General features: G+C 43.3%; 1 protein-coding gene across 2 annotated transcripts in view; it reads right to left on the bottom strand.

Annotated features, from left to right (window-relative positions):
* Positions 1-299: 299 nt before the first annotated feature.
* Positions 300-22,129, bottom strand: part of LOC112260213 (protein phosphatase 1 regulatory subunit 21) — a 48,013-nt gene continuing 26,183 nt past the window's right edge. For both annotated transcript variants that reach the window (XM_024435150.2, XM_042327435.1), the window contains 8 exons: positions 21,717-21,869; positions 21,375-21,467; positions 20,933-21,196; positions 17,358-17,393; positions 16,952-17,068; positions 13,778-13,876; positions 13,282-13,410; positions 300-2,330 (listed from right to left, as the gene is read on the bottom strand). In XM_024435150.2, coding sequence (XP_024290918.1) covers positions 2,298-2,330; positions 13,282-13,410; positions 13,778-13,876; positions 16,952-17,068; positions 17,358-17,393; positions 20,933-21,196; positions 21,375-21,467; positions 21,717-21,869 — 924 coding nt within the window. In that variant the 3' untranslated portion in view covers positions 300-2,297. The remainder of the gene's footprint in view (positions 2,331-13,281; positions 13,411-13,777; positions 13,877-16,951; positions 17,069-17,357; positions 17,394-20,932; positions 21,197-21,374; positions 21,468-21,716; positions 21,870-22,129) is intronic.

Here is a 22,129-nt window from a genome sequence, read left to right as displayed (position 1 = left end):
TCATGCACAAAGTAGATGTCCTAATCGACTTGCCAAAACTAAAGTTTGTTAACAAGAAATGAGTGGAGTGGTTGAAGAATGAGTTTTAAATGACTCCAAACTAAGTGTATGTAAATTTAAGACTGTACATTCTGTTGGACTGTCAGATTACATTGTGAAGATACAGATTTCAGTAGTATAGGGCATGTTGGCAAACCTCGAATTCTGAAATGGAATGGATAGTACCGGGCAGACACTGGGCAGACACTTGTCCAAGCCGATTAAAAATCAGTCTAAACGGGTAAAAACAATGCACAGGATAGGATTATACATTTTATTGGCCACACTATGTCACTGGAACACACAAGCAATAAGCATCCAGGGTTGTTTTCAGGAGGTACAAAATGGAAGCAAATGTTCAAAAACTGAGTGAAACAGCAACGTACTAACTGGACTTTCATTTTCCATTGTTAAAAGTTTAGCTACGGTGTGCCCTAATGAACACAACCCTGCTGTTAATTGTGAACTGTTAGATTAGTCACTACACTGTCAGACAAGGGGTAGACTACTTTAGCTTTGCCAACACGCCGATAATACAATTGTAATGGGTACACAAACCATCAGTCTTACAGAAGGTTCAAAAGAGCAGACCTTTGGGTGTGTATTGCCTTGCAATAGGCAAATATTTTCAGTTCTCTGGGACCCAATAATCAAGTATTAAATGCAGGTGAGTGATTGATTAGTTTGTTTCTCTGCTCTTTTCCATTGATCATCGACTAGTAATTTCATTGGGTCATCATGGAAAATAGTTATGGGAAAACTTTAACGAATGCCTCTTTTTTTGTATATTTCTGTTAAAGTACACGGTACAATAATGTATTATATTCACATTAACCCTTCTCTCCATACATGATACATGGGTTTGAAGACTGTGGTGCGACATGCTGTGTCCCAAATGGCACCGCATTAATCCTTAGTGCATTACATTGGACCAGGGCCCGTAAGGCAATGGTCAAAAGTTGTGTACTATGTAGGGAATAGGATGTAATTTGGGACACAAGCATAGTTCTCCTCAGTGCACATCCATACACACTTTCGTGTTACAACTGCTAGAGAAACATCACAGACAGACACCATTTTATGAACTCTACCTTGTGCAACATTACAGATCATTTAGTTCAAATAGAAATGTCACGTGTGGAACAGATCTTTCATGTCAGAATTGATTGGGTAATCGGGTCAGATCTATTCCATGTCATTGTCATTCTGTCAGATTCTTCCATCCGTTCGAGGACAGATGGGACATTAGATAAAGATGGAATTCTCAGTAGGGGAAACAGCGCTACTGTCCACCCCACGGCAGTTCTTGTTTTGTTAACAAACCGGAGGTGAGGAGCGTTGTAAAAAAAAAAAAAAAAAACTAACTTCTTTGTTGGTTGTCGCAAACAGATGTGGCTGATCCAGCTTTAAGGGAATGTATGGAAGTGTGCGTCTAGCCTCCGTCTTAGGCCTCCGCTAAAGAGCGAAGCCTGGGCATCCAAGGCTAATGTCAAATTAATGTCACTCATTGATTCATTTCATCTGGGGCAGACCTTCAAGTAAAATGTGGTAAATATAATGAACATAGTCCCTCAAAAGTCACAATTTTGCACAAATAATCTTTCATTGAATCTAAAAATAGTCCAAATATAAAATGAAGTTATAACAATTAGCAGTCCCTCTCAAAGCCTGGCATGACAGTCTACAGTCCCCCTATTAGACAAAGACAACAACCCAGACAGCCAGTCAGGCACACAATTTAACACTTGACTTGCTCACATGATATCCTTCTCCCACTTAAGAGCAATTTGATTAATGAATATGTCAAATCGCTGTCATTTCCTTGTTTAGCACAGAGAGAAGAGACACACTAACCATCAGGGCCAAGTGGTCTTCATTCCGTTTAGTCAGCATCCATGACCTGACTAGTTGGTGGGGGGGAATATATAATCTTTCCTTTACATTTTCCACTTCCTCCCACAAACCAAAGTGCAAAGGGTCAAGCAGCTGCTTCCGCCACACACTGGGAAGCACTTGACACGTAAAGTCATTATCTGTGTCAATCAGAAAGACAATTCCTTTAAGCAGAGTGGTATCAGAGACCCCCTCCCCAATAGCCTCCCTCTGATGGAGAAGTCTAACAGGGTCCTCCATCTTGGTGGTATGGTGTGGAGCTGGCAGGGCTGTAGTGGGTGGGGGTTCCATAGTCCAGCCCTTCTCTCAGTTAAGGGTGCGCTGCTGATCCAAATTGGAACCAGTTTCCCCAATGGACTAATTTCCTACCGACCCTTCTTTAGGAGTTTGGAGTTTCCCTGGAAAAGGCAAGAGGAAGAACAGTGTTAAGTTATACACCTTCCTACTATTGAGTTGGTATTTCAGCATTTTATTAGGATCACCATTAGCTTTTGCTAAAGCAGCAACTGCTCTTTCTGTGGTCCACAGAAAACATGATAATACAGATCATTAATAGACAACAGCTCAAGGACAGAACTACAATTTTTGGGGGTGCTGCGACACTCCCCATCCAACCTGACAGAGCTTGAGAGGATCTGCAGAAACTCCCCAAATACAGGTGTGCCAAGCTTATAGTATCATATCCAAGAAGACTTGATGCTGTAAATCACTGCCAAAGGCACTTCAAAGTACTGAGTAAAGGGTCTGAATACTTATATATATATATCTTTAAAAAAAAAAAAAATTGCAAACATTTCCAAAAAAACAGTTTTTTGCTTTCTCATTATGGGGTTGTGTGAGTAGATTGAAGGGAAAAAAAATATTTAATACATTTTAGAATAAAGCTGTAACATATCATAATATGAAAAAAAGTCAAGGGGTCTGAATACTTTCCAGAATGCACTGCAATACTCTTAAGCTTTCTTGAATTTGTTCTGGATTTGGGGACTGTAAAAAGAACCCTGGTGGCATATCTGGTGGCGTAAGTATGTGTGTCAGAGCTGTGTGTAAGATGACAATGCAAACAATTTGGGATTTTCAACATATTAATATTTATTATAAAAATAAGTGATGCAGTCAGTCTCTCAACTCTTAGCCAAGAGAGAGCGGCATGCATAGTATTTATATAAGCCCTCTGATTACAATGAAGAGCAAGACGTGCTGCTCTGTTCTGGGCCAGCTGCTGCTTAATTAAGTAGAACTAGAGCCTGCAGAACGTGCTTTTAGGAGTGTGGTGTCAAAAAGCAGAGCTTCTCTTTATTACGGACAGACACCTCCCCATCTTTACATCGATTGAATCTGTTTTGACCATGACAGTTCACAATCTAAGGTAAAGTCAATTAATTTAGTCTCCTCAACTTGTTCAGCAGCCACACCTTTCATTACCGGATTCAGCTGAGGTCTAGAATATAAGGAATGATATGTACCAAATACAATGCTCTTAGTTTTAGAGATGTTCAGGACCAGTTTATTACTGGCCACCCATTCCAAAACAGACTGCAACTCTTGTTAAGGGTTTCCACTCATGAGTGGTGCAGCGGTCTAAGGCACTGCATCACGGTGCTTGAGGCATCACTACAGATCCGGGTTCGATCCTGCGCTGTGTTGCAGCCGGCCGTTAAATAAAGGTCAAATAAAAAAAAAAAATATTAAAAGGCTGCACAGAAATCTAACTGTACAGCTCCCACAATATTCTTATTATCAATTTCTTTCAAGCAGTCAGTCATTTGTGTCAATGCAGTACATGTTGAGTGCCCTTCTCTTAAAAGCATGCCGAAAGTCTGTTGTTAATTTGTTTACAGAGAAATAGCATTGTATTTGGTCAAACACAATTTTTTACAACAGTTTGATAGGAGCAAGCTGATAGGCCTGCTGTTAGGACCAGTAAAGGCTGCTTTACCATGCCACTTCACCACATTCCGCTACCACTAGGGTAGTGGAATTACTTTGGCTTCCCTCCAGGCCTGAGTACAAAATCTTTCCTCTAGGCTCAGATTAAAGATATGACAGATAGCAGTGGCTATTAGAGGTCGACCGATTATGATTTTTCAACGCCGATAACGATAATTGGAGGACCAAAAAAAGCAGATGACGATTTTTTTACATTTATAATAACAACAATTACAATAATACTGAATGAACACTTATTTTAACTTAATATAATATCAATCAATAAAATCAATTTAGCCTCAAATATTGAAACATGTTCAATTTGGTTTAAATAATGCAAAAACAAAAAGTGTTGGAGAAGAAAGTAAAAGTGAATTATGTGCCATGTAAGAAAGCTAACATTTAAGTTCCTTGCTCAGAACATGAGAACATATGAAAGCTGGTGGTTCTTGTAACATGAGTCTTCAATATTCCCAGGTAAGGAGTTTTAGGTTGTAATTATAGGATCATTTCTCTATACCATTTGTATTTCATTAACCTTTGACTATTGGATGTTCTGATAGGCAATTTAGTATTGCCAGTGTAACAGTATAGCTTCCATCCCTCTCCTCGCTCCTACCTGGGCTCGAACCAGGAACACATCGACAACAGCCACCCTCGAAGCAGCGTCACCCATGCAGAGCAAGGGGAATAACTACTCCAAGTCTCAGAGCGAGTGACGTTTGAAACGCTATTAGCGTGCACCCCGCTAACTAGCTAGCCATTTCACATCGGTTACACCAGCCTAATCTCAGGAGTTGATAGGCTTGAAGCAATGCGAAGAGCTGCTGGCGAAAGTGCTGTTTGAATGAATGCTTACGAGCCTGCTGGTGCCAACCACCGCTCAGTCAGACTGCCCTTTCAAATCATAGACTTAATTATAACATAACACACAGAAATAGGAGCCTTAGGTCATTAATATGGTAGAATCTGGTAACGATCATCTCAAAAACAAGACATTTAATTATTTATTTTATCTAACGGGTGGCATCCATAAGTCTAAATATTCCTGTTACATTGCTCAACCGTCAATGTAATGTCATAATTATGTAAAATTCTGGCAAATTAGGCAGCCCAAACTGCATACACACTGACTCTGCGTGCAATGAACGCAAGAGAAGTGACACAATTTCACCTGGTTAATATTGCCTGCTAACCTGGATTTCTTTTAGCTAAATATGCAGGTTTAAAAATACATACTTCTGTGTATTGATTTTAAGAAAGGCATTGATGTTTATGGTTAGGTACACATTGGAGCAACGACAGTCCTTTTTCACGAGCACGCACCGCATCGATTATATGCAACGCAGGACACGCTAGATAAACTAGTAATATCAACCATGTGTAGTTAACTAGTGATTATGATTGATTGATTGTTTTTTATAAAGATACGTTTAATGGTAGCTAGCAACTTGCCTTGGCTTACTGCATTCGCGTAACAGGCAGGCTCCTCGTGGAGTGTAATGTAATCAGGTGGTTAGAGCGTTAACTATAAGGTTGTAAGATTGAATCCCCGAGCTGACAAAGTAAAAATCTGTCTTTCTGCCCCTGAACAAGGCAGTTAACCCACCGTTCCTAGGCAGTCATTGAAAATAAGAATGTGTTCGTAACTGACTTGCCTAGTTAAATAAAGATTAAATAAATGTGTAAAAAAAAAATACAAAAATAGGCCAAACCGGTGTCCAAAAACTCAGATTATGAAAACTTGAAATCGGCCCTAATTAATCGGCCATTCCGATTAATCGGTCGACCTCTCGTGGCTATAGAGTCAGCTTCCATCCTAAGTAGCTTTCCATCTAAGCTGTCAAAGCCCAGGAGGTTTGTCATGATTGATCAATAACCATTTTCCACCTCGACACACTAACTTTACAATATTCAAAGTTGCAATGCTTTTCTTTAATTATTTGTTTTCTTGTATATGAAAAGGATGGCTCACTGTTCGTTGTTGGCATTTCCTGCTAAAGTTTGCCCACTTTGCTAATGAAGTAATCAGAAATGGCAACATCAAATGGTTTTGTGATAAGCCATCTGATTTGATTGAAGATGGAGTTGAATGTCTTTCTGCCCATAATTTCATTTAAAGTGCTCAAAAGTTTATTTTCCATCATTCTTCATATCATTGATATTGGCTTCATAGTACAGTTTCTTTTGTTTTGGACTTTAGTCTCAGAATTTCTCAATTTGCAGTGCAGCCAGATGTATTAGCCACAGTTTTTCAATTCCTCAATCCATGGAGCCTGGACAGCTGTTAGTCAGTTTCTAACAAGTGAATGTTTAATCAGTCATTTGAAGAAGCAATTTCATAAATTCATCAAGTGCAGCTGGATTCTCCTTATTAAATCACATCTGACCAACAAATAATATTTATCATCACCCACATAAGAGTCAGAGCAAAATCTTTTGTATGATCTCTTATACAGTAATATTGGCCCAGCTTTTGGAACTTTAGCTTCCCTGGATATAGCCACAATATTGTGATCACTGCATCCAATGAGTAAGGATACAGCTTTAGAACACATTTCTTCAGTATTACATGTGGTGATCTTGGTCCTGTAGGGTTTATAAACACCCTGGTACATTGATTAAAACATTTGAACCAGATTACAGGCCCTGTTTACAGTAAGAAGCTTCCTCTTGAGCGGACAACTTGATGAAAACCAGTCAATATTCAGGTCCACAAGAAAGTAGACCTCTGTTTACATCACATACAATATCAATCATTTCACACATTATTTAGATATGGACTGTTAGCCTATAGCAACACCCCAAAAGAAAAGGCTTTAGATGTGCCAGGTGAACCTGCAACCACAACACTTCAATAACACTTGACATAAGATCTTCTCTAAGCATTACAGGGATACGGCTCTGAATACGCAGTCGGAAGTTACATAAACTCAGTTTGTTTGGCTAAGGTGTAAATGTTTCACAATTCCTGACATTTAATCCTAATAAAAATTCCCTGTCTTAGGTGAGTTAGGATCACCACGTTATTTTAAGAATGTGAAATATCAGAATAATAGTAGTGATTGATGTCAGCTTTTATTTCTTTCATCACATTTGCAGTGGGTCAGAAGTTTACATGCAACCAAATACTAATTGAGTGTATTGCCTTTAAATTGTTTAACTTAGGTCAAACGTTTCGGTTAGTCTTCCACAAGCTTCCCACAATAAAGTGGGTGAATTTTGGCCCATTCCTCCTGACAGCTGGTGTAACGGAGTCAGGTTTGTAGGTCAGGTCTGCCCACACATTTTCTATAGGATTAATGTCAGGGCTTTGTGACGGCCACTCCAATACCTTGACTTTGTTGTATTTAAGCCATTTTGCTACAACTTTGGAAGTATGCCATTTGCGACCAAGCTTTAACTTCCTGACTGTTGTCTTGAGATGTTGCTTCAATATATCCACAATTTTCTTTCCTCGTGATGCCATCTATTTTGTGAAGTGCCCCAGTCCCTCTTACAGCAAAGCACCCCCACGACATGCCGTCACCCCTGTGCTTCACGTTTGGGATGGTGTTCTTCAGCTTGCAAGCCTCCCCCTTTTTCCTCCAAACATAATGATGGTCATTATGGCCAAACAGCTCTATTTTTTTCAGACCAGAGGACATTTCTCCAAAAAGTATGATCTCTGTCCCCATGTGCAGTTGCAAACCGTAGTCTGGCTTTTTTATGGCGGTTTTGGAGCAGTAGCTTCTTCTATGATGAGCGGCCTTATCAGGTTATGTCGATATAGGACATAGGACTCGTTTTACTGTGGATATAGATACTTTTGTACCTGTTTCCTCCAGCATCTTCACAAGGTTCTTTGCTGTTGTTCTGGGATTGATTTGCACTTTTTGCATCAAAGTTCATTCATCTCTAAGAGACAGAACGCCTGTCCTTCCTGAGCGGTATGACGGCTGCGTGGTGCCATGGTGTTTATACTTGAGTACTATTGTTTGTACAGATGAACGTGGTACCTTCAGGTGTTTAGAAATTGCTCCCAAGGATGAACCAGACTTCCAGAGGTCTTGGCTGATTTATTTAGATTTTCCCATGATGTCAAGCAAAGAGGCACAGAGTTTGAAGGTAGGCCTTGAAATACATCCACAGGTACACCTCCAATTGACTCAAATTATGTCAATTTGCCTATCAGAAGCTTCTAAAGCCATGACAATTTCTGGAATTTTCCACGCTGTTTAAAAAGGCACAGTGAACTTAGTGTATGTAAACTTCTGACACACTGGAATTGTGATACAGTGAATTATAAGCAAAATAATCTGTCTGTAACAATTGTTGGAAAAATGACTTAGGACATCTACTTTGTGCATGACAACTGACTTGCCAAAACTTTGTTAACAAGAAATTTGCGGAGAGGTTGAAAATCGAGTTAAGTGACTTCAACCTAAGTTATGTAAACTTCTGACTTCAACTGTATACTCCTAAACCTCACACGGGGTGGCAGGGTAGCCTAGTCGTTAGAGCATTGGACTAGTAACCGGAAGGTTGCAAGTTCAAACCCACGAGCTGACAAGGTTCATTCTGCCCCTGAACAGGCAGTTAACCCACTGTTCCTAGGCAGTCATTGAAAATAAGAATTTGTTCTTAACTGACTTGCCTAGTTAAATAAAGATAAAATAAAAAAAATAAAAAATGTGCGCGCGCGCTGCGGGGTTGAAGCAAAGAGCCCATAGGCTCCCTCACCCCTTCCTGGCTTCTGGGAGGGAGGGTGGACAATGAGCCTGTCATAGCAGATGTAAGCAATGTCCCCACACTCTTTCATGGCTGTCCTCTTTCCTCTTCTGTCACACAACTTCAAGATAGTAGTAGTTAAGGAAGATATACATTCCTCTCAAGTTCTTGGCTCTTTCCAGACCAGGTCTTCAATTTAATCAGAAATCATCACTCCGTCCAGATTCTGAAATTCCATCCACAACCATGTTGTTCTGCCTTGATTGTCCCTCATTGTTATCATGTATTCACACACAGCTACATTGTCCTGAAACTCAGGAACTTGACAACTATCGGCCTGGGCCTGTCACCTGGGCCGGTGGTGGGTTTTCCAATCCTGTGGGCGGTACTTCACCTCAATCTGCCTGTGGTCTTCAATTTAATCAGAAATCATCACTCCATCCAGATTCTGAAAGTCCATCCACAACCATGTTGTTCTGCCTTGATTGTCCCTCATTGTTATCATGTATTCACACACAGAACTGATGTCCTATCGCACTGACTTACATCTTGCCATTCTCCTGTTTCAACTCATCGAGCTGACCCTGGGAGAACTGCAAACTGTTCTTCAGGTCCTGGACCTCAGGTTGTCAATTCTTTTATTAGTTGAATCCACCAGTATTTGGATAAAACACTTGAAGCTATTTTCTTTGGCCCGCAGAACAGCCTCAATTCGTCAGGGTATGGACTACAAGGTGTCGAAAGTGTTCCACAGGGATGCCGGCCCATGTTGACTCCAATAGTTCCCACAGTTGTGTCAAGTTGGCTGGATGTCCTTTGGTTGGTGGACCATTCTTGATACACACGGGAAACTGTGGAGCATGAAAAACCCAGCAGTGTTGCAGTTCTTGAAACACTCAAACTGGTGCGCCAAGCACCTACTACCATAACGTGTTCAAAGGCACTTTATCTTTTGTCTTGCCCATCCACTCTCTGAATGGCACACATACACAATCCATGTCTCAAGTTCAAGGCTTAAATCCTTTCACACTAATTGAAGTGGATTTATGGGTATCTGCTAGCATGCTAGTGTGGGAATAACCATCTACACACTAGCATGCTAGCAGATACCCATAGACTTCCATTGTTAGCAATTGCGCTAGCGCTAGTTAGCAACTTCCTTCAAACTGCATGCAGAGACATAAAAAATGGTGTCCATGAGTTAATCTCACTCTGGGGAAGGAGATTAGGGCCCCTTTGCAAAAATACCAGAGTATCCCTTAAAGATACTCATCTGTGTTTTAACAGAAGTGTATGTTGGGCAGTTTCAGGACAGAAGGCGTGTTTGCTGTTCCTCCACCTCCCAGTTCCCCTCAGACCCTGCTATACCCCCTATCCGCCACCTCCCTGTTCCCCTCAGACCCTGCTATATACCCCCCTCCCAGTTCCCCTCAGACCCTGCTATACCCCACCCCTCCCAGTTCCCCTCAGACCCTGCTATACCCCCACCCCTCCCAGTTCCCCTCAGACCCTGCTATACCCCACCCCTCCCAGTTCCCCTCAGACCCTGCTACCCCTAGTTCCCCTCAGACCCCACCCCCCCTCCCAGTTCCCCTCAGACCCTGCTATACCCCACCCCCCCTCCCAGTTCCCCTCCCAGACCCTGCTATACCCCACCCCTCCCAGTTCCCCTCAGACCCTGCTATACCCCACCCCTCCCAGTTCCCCTCAGACCCTGCTATACCCCACCCCTCCCAGTTCCCCTCAGACCCTGCTATACCCCACCCCTCCCAGTTCCCCTCAGATCCTGCTATACCCCTCCCACCCCACCCCTCCCAGTTCCCCTCAGACCCTGCTACCCCTCCCAGTTCCCCTCCCCATACCCCCCCCTCCCAGTTCCCCTCAGACCCTGCTATACCCCACCCCCTCCCAGTTCCCCTCAGACCCTGCTATCAGACCCCACCCCTCCCAGTTCCCCTCAGACCCTGCTATACCCCCCTATCCAGACCCCCCCCACCTCCCCCCTCAGACCCTGCTATACCCCCCACCTCCCCTCAGACCCTTCCATATATACCCCTCCCAGTTCCCCCCCCCATCCCCCACCTCCCTGTTCCCCTCAGACCCTGACCCTATACCCCACCCCTCCCAGTTCCCCCCACCTCCCTGTTCCCCTCAGACCCTTCCATACTCAGACCCTGCCCCCATCCCCCACCTCCCTGTTCCCCTCAGACCCTTCCATCCCAGTTCCCCTCAGACCCCCCCCATCCCAGTTCCCCCACCTCCCTGTTCCCCTCAGACCCTTCCACCCCTCCCAGTTCCCCTCAGACCCTGCCCCCATCCACCCCCCACCTCCCTGTTCCCCTCAGACCCTTCCATACCCCACCACCCCTGTTCCCCTCAGACCCTTCCATCCCTGTTCCCCTCAGACCCCCATCCCCCCCCCACCTCCCTGTTCCCCCCCTCCAGACCCTGCTCAGACCCTTATACCCCCCCCCCCACCTCCCTGTTCCCCTCAGACCCTTCCATACTCCCCCATCCCCCACCTCCCTGTTCCCCTCAGACCCTTCCATACCCCCCCCCCACCTCCCTGTTCCCCTCAGACCCTTCCATACCCCCCCCCCCCTGTTCCCCTCAGACCCTTCCATACCCCCCCCTCCAGACCCATCCCCCTCAGACCCTTCAGACCCATCCCCCCATCCCCCTCAGACCCTTCCCCCCCCATCTCCCTGTTCCCCTCAGACCCTTCCATACCAAATCAAATCAAATTTTATTTGTCACATACACATGGTTAGCAGATGTTAATGCGAGTGTAGCAAAATGCTTGTGCTTCTAGTTCCGACAATGCAGTAATAACCAACAAGTAATCTAACTAACAATTCCAAAACTACTGTCTTATACACAGTGTAAGGGGATAAAGAATATGTACATAAGGACATATGAATGAGTGATGGTACAGAGCAGCATAGGCAAGATACAGTAGCTGATAGAGTACAGTATATACATATGAGATGAGTATGTAAACAAAGTGGCATAGTTAAAGTGGCTAGTGATACATGTATTACATAAGGATGCAGTCGATGATATAGAGTACAGTATATACGTATGCATATGAGATGAATAATGTAGGGTAAGTAACATTATATAAGGTAGCATTGTTTATATATTTACCTCATTTCCCATCAATTCCCATTTTTAAAGTGGCTGCAGTTGAGTCAGTGTCAGTGTGTTGGCAGCAGCCACTCAATGTTAGTGGTGGCTGTTTAACAGTCTGATGGCCTTGAGATAGAAGCTGTTTTTCAGTCTCTCGGTCCCAGCTTCGATGCACCTGTACTGACCTCGCCTTCTGGATGATAGCGGGGTGAACAGGCAGTGGCTCGGGTGGTTGATGTCCTTGATCTTTATGGCCTTCCTGTAACATCGGGTGGTGTAGGTGTCCTGGAGGGCAGGTAGTTTGCCCCTGGTGATGCGTTGTGCAGACCTCACTACCCTCTGGAGAGCCTTACGGTTGAGGGCGGAGCAGTTGCCGTACCAGGCGGTGATACAGCCCGCCAGGATGCTCTCGATTGTGCATCTGTAGAAGTTTGGGAGTGCTTTTGGTGACAAGCCGAATTTCTTCAGCCTCCTGAGGTTGAAGAGGCGCTGCTGCGCCTTCTTCACGATGCTGTCTGTGTGAGTGGACCAATTCAGTTTGTCTGTGATGTGTATGCCGAGGAACTTAAAACTTGCTACCCTCTCCACTACTGTTCCATCGATGTGGATAGGGGGGGGTGTTCCTTCTGCTGTTTCCTGAAGTCCACAATCATCTCCTTAGTTTTGTTGACGTTGAGTGTGAGGTTATTTTCCTGACACCACACTCCGAGGGCCCTCACCTCCTCCCTGTAGGCCATCTCGTCGTTGTTGGTAATCAAGCCTACCACTGTTGTGTCGTCCGCAAACTTGATGATCGAGTTGGAGGCGTGCGTGGCCACGCAGTCGTGGGTGAACAGGGAGTACAGGAGAGGGCTCAGAACGCACCCTTGTGGGGCCCCAGTGTTGAGGATCAGCGGGGAGGAGATGTTGTTGCCTACCCTCACCACCTGGGGGTGGCCCGTCAGGAAGTCCAGTACCCAGTTGCACAGGGCGGGGTCGAGACCCAGGGTCTCGAGCTTGATGACGAGCTTGGAGGGTACTATGGTGTTGAATGCCGAGCTGTGGTCGATGAACAGCATTCTCACGTAGGTATTCCTCTTGTCCAGGTGGGTTAGGGCAGTGTGCAGTGTGGTTGAGATTGCATCGTCTGTGGACCTATTTGGGCGGTAAGCAAATTGGAGTGGGTCTAGGGTGTCAGGTAGGGTGGAGGTGATATGGTCCTTGACTAGTCTCTCAAAGCACTTCATGATGACGGATTTGAGTGCTACGGGGCGGTAGTCGTTTAGCTCAGTTACCTTAGCTTTCTTGGGAACAGGAACAATGGTGGCCCTCTTGAAGCATGTGGGAACAGCAACAGCAGACTACCCCCCATCCCCCACCTCCCCGTTCCCCTCAGACCCTTCCACCCCCCATCCCCAGCCTCCCTGTTTCCTTCAGACTGGATGGTAGTTTGTTATTGGGATATGTCTACACAGCATGTCAGCATAACCTCACCTAGTACTGCTTCTCTGTCTGTCTAGACCCGTGGGTGGCACATTTTCATTCAACCTTAATTTATCCAGGTTAGTCTCATTGGGGGAGCGGTGTGAGGGGACTCTGTACCTTGCCGCTCAGTTTGAGTATGTCAATCTCCTCTCTCTGTTTGCTGAGAGTCTCATTCATGCTGCACAGGTGGTCGCTCATCATACTAAGTTGTTCCTTGTAACTCCTCTTGGTCGTGGCAAGCTCATCCTGAAAGACGAGGAACAGGTTGTGGTTAGTTAGAGCCAGTATGATTGTTCAAGGTTCAAGTTCATTTGCCATGTCTCAGTTGGAGCATGGCTCTTGCAATGCCAGGGTTCAATTCGCGGGCCACCCATACTTAAAAATGTATGAACGATTAAAAGTCACATTGGATAAAAGCGTCTGCTAAATGGCATTTCATTGAATAAATGGGAAATCTTACAAAAAAAACAGCAAATAAATTGAGGACCAAGTTCAGGACAAATATGCATAACACAACTACCAATGTAATAATGCTGATTGTATTCTAGCTGAATGGATGGATCTGGGATAAGCTGCTTTCTTTCAGTCTGGAAATTACACAACAGACGTTTACCTGCAGACGTGTGATGTTCTGATTAGCCAATTTGACCTCCTCAGTCAGTGTCTCCCGTGACTTCTCTGCCAAGGCCAGACGCTTGGCCAGGGCTCGACACTGGGGGGGGGGTTACAACACAGGAGATACGGAGAATTAACAGATATCCACAGACGATCACTTCCTTCAACTAATGAAGTCAGTAAATGGGGTGCTCTTCACTGAAACTAGATCTAGGCAGACAAGTCTGGGTTTGAACTGGAGTGACTGCTACATTAAATACACTTTGTTAGAAACACTTCCTAAGCCAGTTCCCTCTGTCAGACACTCTGTCCTTTGGGTGGTGGACCATTCTTGATACACACTGTTGAGCGTGAAAAACCCAGCAGCGTTGCAGTTCTTGACACAAACCAGTGTGCCTGGCACCTACCCCATTCAAAGGCACTTAAATCCATTGTCTTACCCATTCACCCTCTGAATGGCACACATACACAATCCATGTCTCATTTGTCTCAAGGCGCTAGTAAAAGGGCGCTATTAAAATTTTTGGATGAAAAACTATCCCGTTTTAAACAAGATATTTTGTCACGAAAAGATGCTTTATATGCATATAATTGACAGCTTTGGAAAGAAAACAATGACGTTTCCAAAACTGCAAAGATAGTCTGAGTGCCACAGAACTAATGCTACAGGCGAAACCAAGATGAAATTTCATACAGGAAGTGCGCCAGATTTGGAATGCGCTGTGTTCCAATGTCTCCTTATATGGCTGTGAATGCGCCAGGAATGAGCCTACACTTTCTGTCGTTTCCCCAAGGTGTCTGCAGCATTGTGACGTATTTGTAGGCATATCATCGGAAGATTGACCATAAGAGACTACATTTACCAGGTGCCCGCTTGGTGTCCTCCGTTGAAATTATTGCGTAATCTCCAGCTGCGTGCATTTTTCCATTTGGTTCAGAGGAGAAACCAAACTGCCACAAATGATTTATCATCGAATAGATATGTGAAAAACACCTTGAGGATTGATTCTAAACAACGTTTGCCATGTTTCTGTCGATATTATGGAGTTAATTTGGAAAAAAGTTTGGCGTTGTAATGACTGAATTTTCTTTTTTTTTCTTAGCCAAACGTGATGAACAAAACAGATCGATTTCTCCTACACAAATAATCTTTTTGGAAAAACTGAACATTTGCTATCTAACTAAGAGTCTCCTCATTGAAAACAGCCGAAGTTCTTCAAAAGGTAAATTATTTTATTTGAATGCTTTTCTTGTTTTTGTGAAAATGTTGCCTGCTGAATGCTAGGCTTAATGCTATGCTAGCTATCAATACTCTTACACAAATGCTTGTGTAGCTATGGTTGAAAAGCATATTTTGAAAATCTGAGATGACAGTGTTGTTAACAAAAGGCTAAGCTTGTGAGCCAATATATTTATTTCATTTCATTTGCGATTTTCATGAATAGTTAATGTTGCGTTATGGTAATGAGCTTGAGGCTATGATTACGCTCCCGGATACGGGATTGCTTGACGCAAGAAGATAAACAAGATATTTTGTCACGAAAAGATGGTCGACTATGCATATAATTGACAGCTTTGGAAAGAAAACACTGACGCTTCCAAAACTGCAAAGATATTGTGAGTGCCACAGAACTGATGTTATAGGCAAAACCCAGATAAAAATCCAACCAGGAAGTGCCGCATTTTTTAAAACCGCCTCATTGCCAATGACTCCTTATATGGCTGTGAATGAGCTACGAATGAGCTTTTGTTTTCCACGTATTCCCCAAGGTGTCTACAGCATTGTGACGTCTTTTTAGGCATTTCCATTGAAGAATGGCTGTAAGGGACCATATATAGCATGTGGTCACATGGTGTCTCCCGCAGAAAATCTCACGTAAAATACTGAGGTCGCCATTTTTCCAATCGCTTCTTATGAGAAACCAATTGCCTCGACGGATATATTAACGAATATATTTGTTAAAAACACCTTGAGGGTGGATCCTAAACAACGTTTGCCGTGTTTGTCGATGTTATAAGAGCAAATTTTGAAAAAAAGTTAGGCGTTATAGTTGTAGCATTTTACGGTCGATTTCTCAGCCAAGCATGAAACGGGAGCTATTTCGCCTACAAAAATAATATTTTGGGGAAAAAGGAACATTTGCTATCTAACTGGGAGTCTCCTGAGTGAAAGCATCCAAAGTTCTTCAAAGGTAAAGGATTTAATTTGGTTGCTTTTCTTATTTTCGTGAAAATGTTGCCTGCTGCCAGCAGAGCTAGCATAGCATTATGCCATGATAAACTTGTACAAATGCTTGTCTAGCGTTGGCTGTTACGCATATTTTGAAAATCTGAGATGACAGTATTGTTAAAAGGCTAAGCTTGTGTTTGAATATATTCATTTAATTTCATTTTCATGAATAGGAAAAGTTTCTAGGGGTATTTATGTCCGCTGCGTTATGATAATGCGTTTGAGGCTATGATTACGCTCCCGGATACGGGATTGCTTGTCGCAAGAGGTTTAACCTGTCTCCTCCCCTTCATCTACACTGACTGAAGTGGATTTAACAAGTGACATCAATAAGGGATCATAGCTTTCAACTGGTCAGTCTGTTATGGAAAGAGCAGGTGTTATTAATGTTTTGTACACTCAGTGTATATCATGTAGGGCTGGGAATAACCAGGGAACTCACAATAAGATATTATTACTATACTTAGGCGTCAATCCTATATGTATTGTGATTCGATACTGTGATTTTATTGCGATTCAACGTTCCAAACATACTGCTCACCATGTCTGCTGCAGAGGGACAGAGAGAGCCATGAGAAAATGAGATTTGATCAGTCATGGAAATAAATTAGCTGAAAACATTTAGGCTCACTATTTTTTTTTTAAATAGATAAGTTATAGGATGAAAAATACCATAGTTTTGGCGCAGCTACACAGACTATTTTTATTTTAACAAAACGATACTTGGAGTCAAAGTACGTATGTATTAAAGGAAGGAAGATGTGATGGGAAATGTTTGAGTGACTGATCCAACTAGTAAGTTGGTCTTCTGTAGAGCCGCATCTCAATGGAGCTTGACTGTGTAACTTTGTTCCCCATATATCTCCCCAGTGTCCACCGACAAAATAACAGCTCCATATCCTTAAGAAGTGTGTGCTTACGCACGTGTGTATCATGTCTCACCTCAGCATGGAAGTTAACCGCCTTGCTGTCAGAGACCTGTAGCTGTGTGGTGAGTTCTCCTACTCTGGCCATGTAGTGAGTCTTAATCAGCTGTTCTCTGGACTCCTCGTCTCTCACCTGTACACACAGACAGACCAACGACAACTTTATATCAAGTGGCTGTTATATCTGTGTTGTAATTACACTAGTATAACAAGGTTGTATTAGCATGTTAATACATATTATTCATTCAAGCATTTATTCAATCATTCAAGCAGTCAGTGTAATTTTCCAAAGTATGACAATCTGTTCATTAATGAGTTCATTTGTCCATCTTTTCAGGAAAGCAATGAGACTAGTTGCGTGAAAGAGGGGAAAAGGATCAGACTAAAGAATAGTTGGGTCAAGAAAAACAAGACAAACTTACTTCCTCGTTGGTAGGAGTTGTGGTCAACATGCCAACCTAATGCGAGAGATGTAAAACACAGAAACACATTAGTTAGTAACTAACTCCCTATGAGAAAGCTATAAAATGTAAGACTGGTCCCAGATCTGTGTGTGCTGTTTTGCCAACTTCTACAGTCATTGTTGGAGATACAGCACAAACAAATCAGGGCTCAGGCCAATAAAATCCATTTCCCTCCCACTGAAATCCTATAAAACACTACAGGTCCCCCTAATATTCACTGACAAAAATGGATTGGAAAGGAATAACATCTATAAAAGCCTGTGAATGAAGAGTGTAGCTGGTTGTTAATGACATGACAACAGTGTCCAGTGACTTACCGCACAAACCGTGTCCTGAGTGAGTGGGTGTTAGCCTGGTCCCAGATCTGTTTGTGCTGTCTTGCCAGCTCTTATGGTCGTTGTTATGCCAAACAATGAGAACCACCATAGGACAACACAAATCGATCTGGGACGCATCCCAATAATATCAATTTTTTTCCTTAATTGTACACTAGTTCACTACTTCCCAAAAATCTAAAAACATTGGATTGGTGAAAGCATGAGCTAGAGGGAGTTTCCAACATTTCTTATACCCATCAGTTATTTTCAAATCAGTGAAGGATAGTGAACAAGTGCATACTTGGGGGGGAAAGGAGAAATGATTGGGATAGAGCCAGAGACTGATAATACAACTCGCTGGAGTTGCAAAGGGTCAGAAACTTTCCAGAAATGTTCCATGGGAAGTTATGCCTGGGAGTGTAGCTTAAATTCATCAAAAAAGTTAGCTTTAACAGTGACACTTTTTATTGGGATACACAGAAGGCAATTCTAGGTCTTGTGGCATATTTTGGTTAAACTATCCCTCTACATGCACAGTGCATTCTTCCATCACATGTACAGCTGATTCTCAAGATCTTGCACACTAATGAGATGCTATTGAGCCCACACTACTACGCTGAGCCAAGGACTACATGCCGTCTTGTAAGTTTTGATTACAGTACTGGTTGGGGTGAATATATTATATGGCGCACGTTCTTTTTTTGTTAATTAGCAAATAGTAGCGTGTTTAAATAATTTAACTTGTTAAGTTTCTGCTAGCTAGTTTTTGCTACCATGTGGGTTTTAACTTGCTTGAGCCTGCTAACTGAGCTAGCTTAATTCACCTGTTTCCATACATGTTTCATTTTAAAACATGCATCTTACCAAAGGAGTTGTTTAATCTAACTGCTTAACTATTTATCTGTACATATAATTGTATTTTTTTTTGTCTATTCTTTACAGGAAAATGCCATGGGCACTACCTGATATGGAGACATTTCTCTGCAGCTAATGTAGAAGGAAAAGTGGTGTACATTTGCAAATACTGTGCCAAATCATATGTGATGAACACAACAAAGATGCAGAATCCTCTGGTCAAGTGCATAAAGTTCCCTCAGCGCACACAACAAGCAACCTCTGACAAAAGTTCCTCAACATGTATTCGAGGTGAAAATGATGAATCAGACACCTTAGTCAGAGAAATGCTGATGAATGTCTTGCTACAGCTGTGTATACAACTGGTTCACCTCTGATGCTCACAGACAATGTGTATTGGAAGAGAGTTCTGAATGTTCTTCGCCCAGCATACACCCCTCCAACCAGACATGTTTTATCTACTAATTTGCTGGATGCAGAGTTCAACAGAGTTCAAGTGAAGGTCAAGCAAATAGAGAAAGCAGACTGTATTGCAATCATCTCTGATGGGTGGTTGAATGTTCATGGGAAAGGAATAATTAACTACATCATCTCCACCCCTCAACCAGTTTTCTACAAGAACACAGACACAAGGGACAACAGACACACCGGTCTCTATATTGCAGATGAGCTGAAGGCAGTCATCAATGACCTTGGACCACAGAAGGTATCTGCACTGGTGACAGACAATGCTGCAAACATGAAGGCAGTTGGTCTAAAGTGGAGGAGTCCTACCCTCACATCACACCCATTGGCTGTGCTGCTCATGCATTTAATCTGCTCCTCAAGGACATCATGGAACTGAAAAACATGAATACACTCTGCAAGAGAACAAAGGAAATGGTTAGGTATGTGAAGGGTCATCAAGATATAGCAGCAATCTACCTCACCAAGCAAAGTGAGAAGAATAAGAGCACCACATTGAAGCTGCCCAGCAGCACCCGTTGGGGTGGTGGTGTGATCATGTTTGAGTCTCCTGGAGGGGAAGGAGTCTCTCCAAAAAATGGCCATGTCACAGTCTGCTGATATGGACAGCCCCATCAAGAGGATCCTCTTGGATGATGTATTTTGGGAGAGAGTGGTAAGCAGCCTGAAACCTATAGCAGTAGCCATTGCACAGATTGAGGGAGACCATTCCATCCTGTCTGATGTTCAGACTCTGCTTACAGATGTAAGAGAAGAAATCCGTACTGCCCTGCACACTTCACTGTTGCTCCAAGCAGAGGAAACTGCATTCTGAAATACATCAAAAAGCGTGAAGACTTCTGCCTGAAGCCCACACACGCCACAGCGTACATGTTGGACCCCAAGTATGCAGGTAAGAGCATCCTGTCTGGTGCAGAGATCAACAAGGCCTATGGTGTCATCACTACCATGTCTCGCCACCTTGGCCTGGATGAGGGCAAGGTTCTTGACAGTCTGGCGAAGTACACTTCCAAGTAAGGGTTTTGGGATGGAGATGCAATATGGCAGTTGTGCCAACATATCTCATCAGCCACCTGGTGGAAGGGACTTTGTAGATCTGATGCTCTTTCCCCTGTTGCCTCCATCCTCCAAATCCCACCAACATCAGCCACCTCAGAGCACACCGGTCCTTGTTTGGAAACACACACACACCAAAGCATGGAACAGGCTGACCAATACAAGGGTTGAAAAATTGGTGGACATCCGGGCAAATTTGAGGCTTTTTGAGCCTGACAACGAAACACCCTCAACAAGCTTGGAAAGTTACAGTGAAGATGAGGCCTCAGTCTGATGTTCAAGAGGAGGACATTGAGGAGGTCCAGGGAGAAGACATGGAAGTTCAAGTCATGACTAAATAGTTTTAAAAATTGATTGGAATGATTTAATCATTTGCAATTATGTCTACTTATGACAAGGTAAATGTTTCTGTCTCCATACAATATGGTAAATATGTCCAATGCAAAAAACATCTACATTTAAAATGGTATTTGCATACATTTCCATTAATACATTCCCGTTAATTCCCACATCTGAATATTCCAAAATATGCAACCCTACAACTCACTGAAGCCAAAACACTAAAACCTATTTTATGGGTGCTCCCGCGATGACGTGTGACTCATTTGGTGGGAAAGGGGAGGGTTGGAAAGGGAGGAATGATCACCCTAGATTTCATCTCACATCATGCCAGTCTCAGCAGACAACTAAGTAGTGAAACATGGATGAAGCCTAATAAAAACACTATTGGAGAAAAATAAGGATGCAAAATTCCAAAGTTATCAGTCTTTATGAAATCCCTGTTGATGGATTCTTGCAACTCAAAATAAAATTTAAAAAACAAATGAAGATTGTAAGTACCAGACGGGTGCTTATCATAGCATCCTTCTCTACTCCTCTCTCCTCCAGCTCGCCATCATCCAGGCTGGTGAGGGCTGGTCTGCCCAGACCCAGGGAGAGGGCTGAGGCTGGGCTGCCTCCTCCCAGGGCAGAGGAGAGCTGTGTCTCCAAGTCCTGGATGCGTTGGCTCTCCTTCTCCAGCCTCACCCTGCCCAGCTGGGTCTCCAGCAGCCAGTGCTCCTTCTCCTGCTCCAGACGAGCGATCTTCTCCTGGCTCGCCACCACCTTTCGGTGGTAACGGTCAAGGGGAGGAGGGAAAGGTGTAAGAGGACTTATATACTTCTCTATAACACTTATCTAGTCAGCAACCAAATGGGTTACCTTGAGAATAGAGGCAGACTTAGGGCCTGTGTCCTTACAAACAGGAGAGTAGAAGGAAGGAACATGGAAATACAATCAATACCTGTTGTGTGAGTCCCTGTCTGCTCTCTGTAGAGCTGGTTAGAACACGGCGGTTCAACAGGGCCTCTCTGTATGGAACAGACTCAGCTCTGGGCTGGATACACAGACAGGACAGTCAAATACACACTGTTATACTGAAACACTACAGTGTATGTTCCACGGTTTGCTTTAGCCTGCCTGGAGTGTCAGATGAGTGAGCTTTATACTTTTGGGATTATTCTATTGGTTCCCACATCCTATTTCACCAGACACGCTTAATCTAACACAGCATAAGTAAGTTATTTTGGAATAGTATTTGAACCCAGGTCTGTGATGTGGCCAGCGAAGCCAGGCAACAACTGACCTTTCTGATGGCCTGCATGTAGTCAGAAGCCTTCTTCTTGTTACCCAGCATGCTCTCTGCCTGCAGGGGGTTGAAGACCCCCACCCCCCCTCTCGGACCATAGCCTGTCGAAGATGTAAAGAAATCCAGGTTGTTGCTGAAGAACGTAGCAATCTGTAGTAAAAAGGTACAGCATTCATATTAAGGTAAGACTTTATAGCAGACAGGTATAGGCACAATGCTTTATAAATTTGTTATAAGCATGTATAAGCCTTCATGTGTTAAGACAGTATTGGTGAGCCATATACAGAGTCTTCAAGGTCTATATTTTGCAGTCCAGACTGCTATTTGAATATCAACAAATCTATCAAGTTTGTATACTCCAGAATATGGTGCCGAAAAAGTGCCTTTAAAATGTGAAAGATTCACGATAA

Source organism: Oncorhynchus tshawytscha, linkage group LG01, assembly GCF_018296145.1.
Source record: "Oncorhynchus tshawytscha isolate Ot180627B linkage group LG01, Otsh_v2.0, whole genome shotgun sequence".
NCBI lineage: Eukaryota > Metazoa > Chordata > Actinopteri > Salmoniformes > Salmonidae > Oncorhynchus > Oncorhynchus tshawytscha.
Note: the sequence above shows the minus strand (reverse complement) of the source record. Positions and strands in the feature narration are given on the sequence as shown.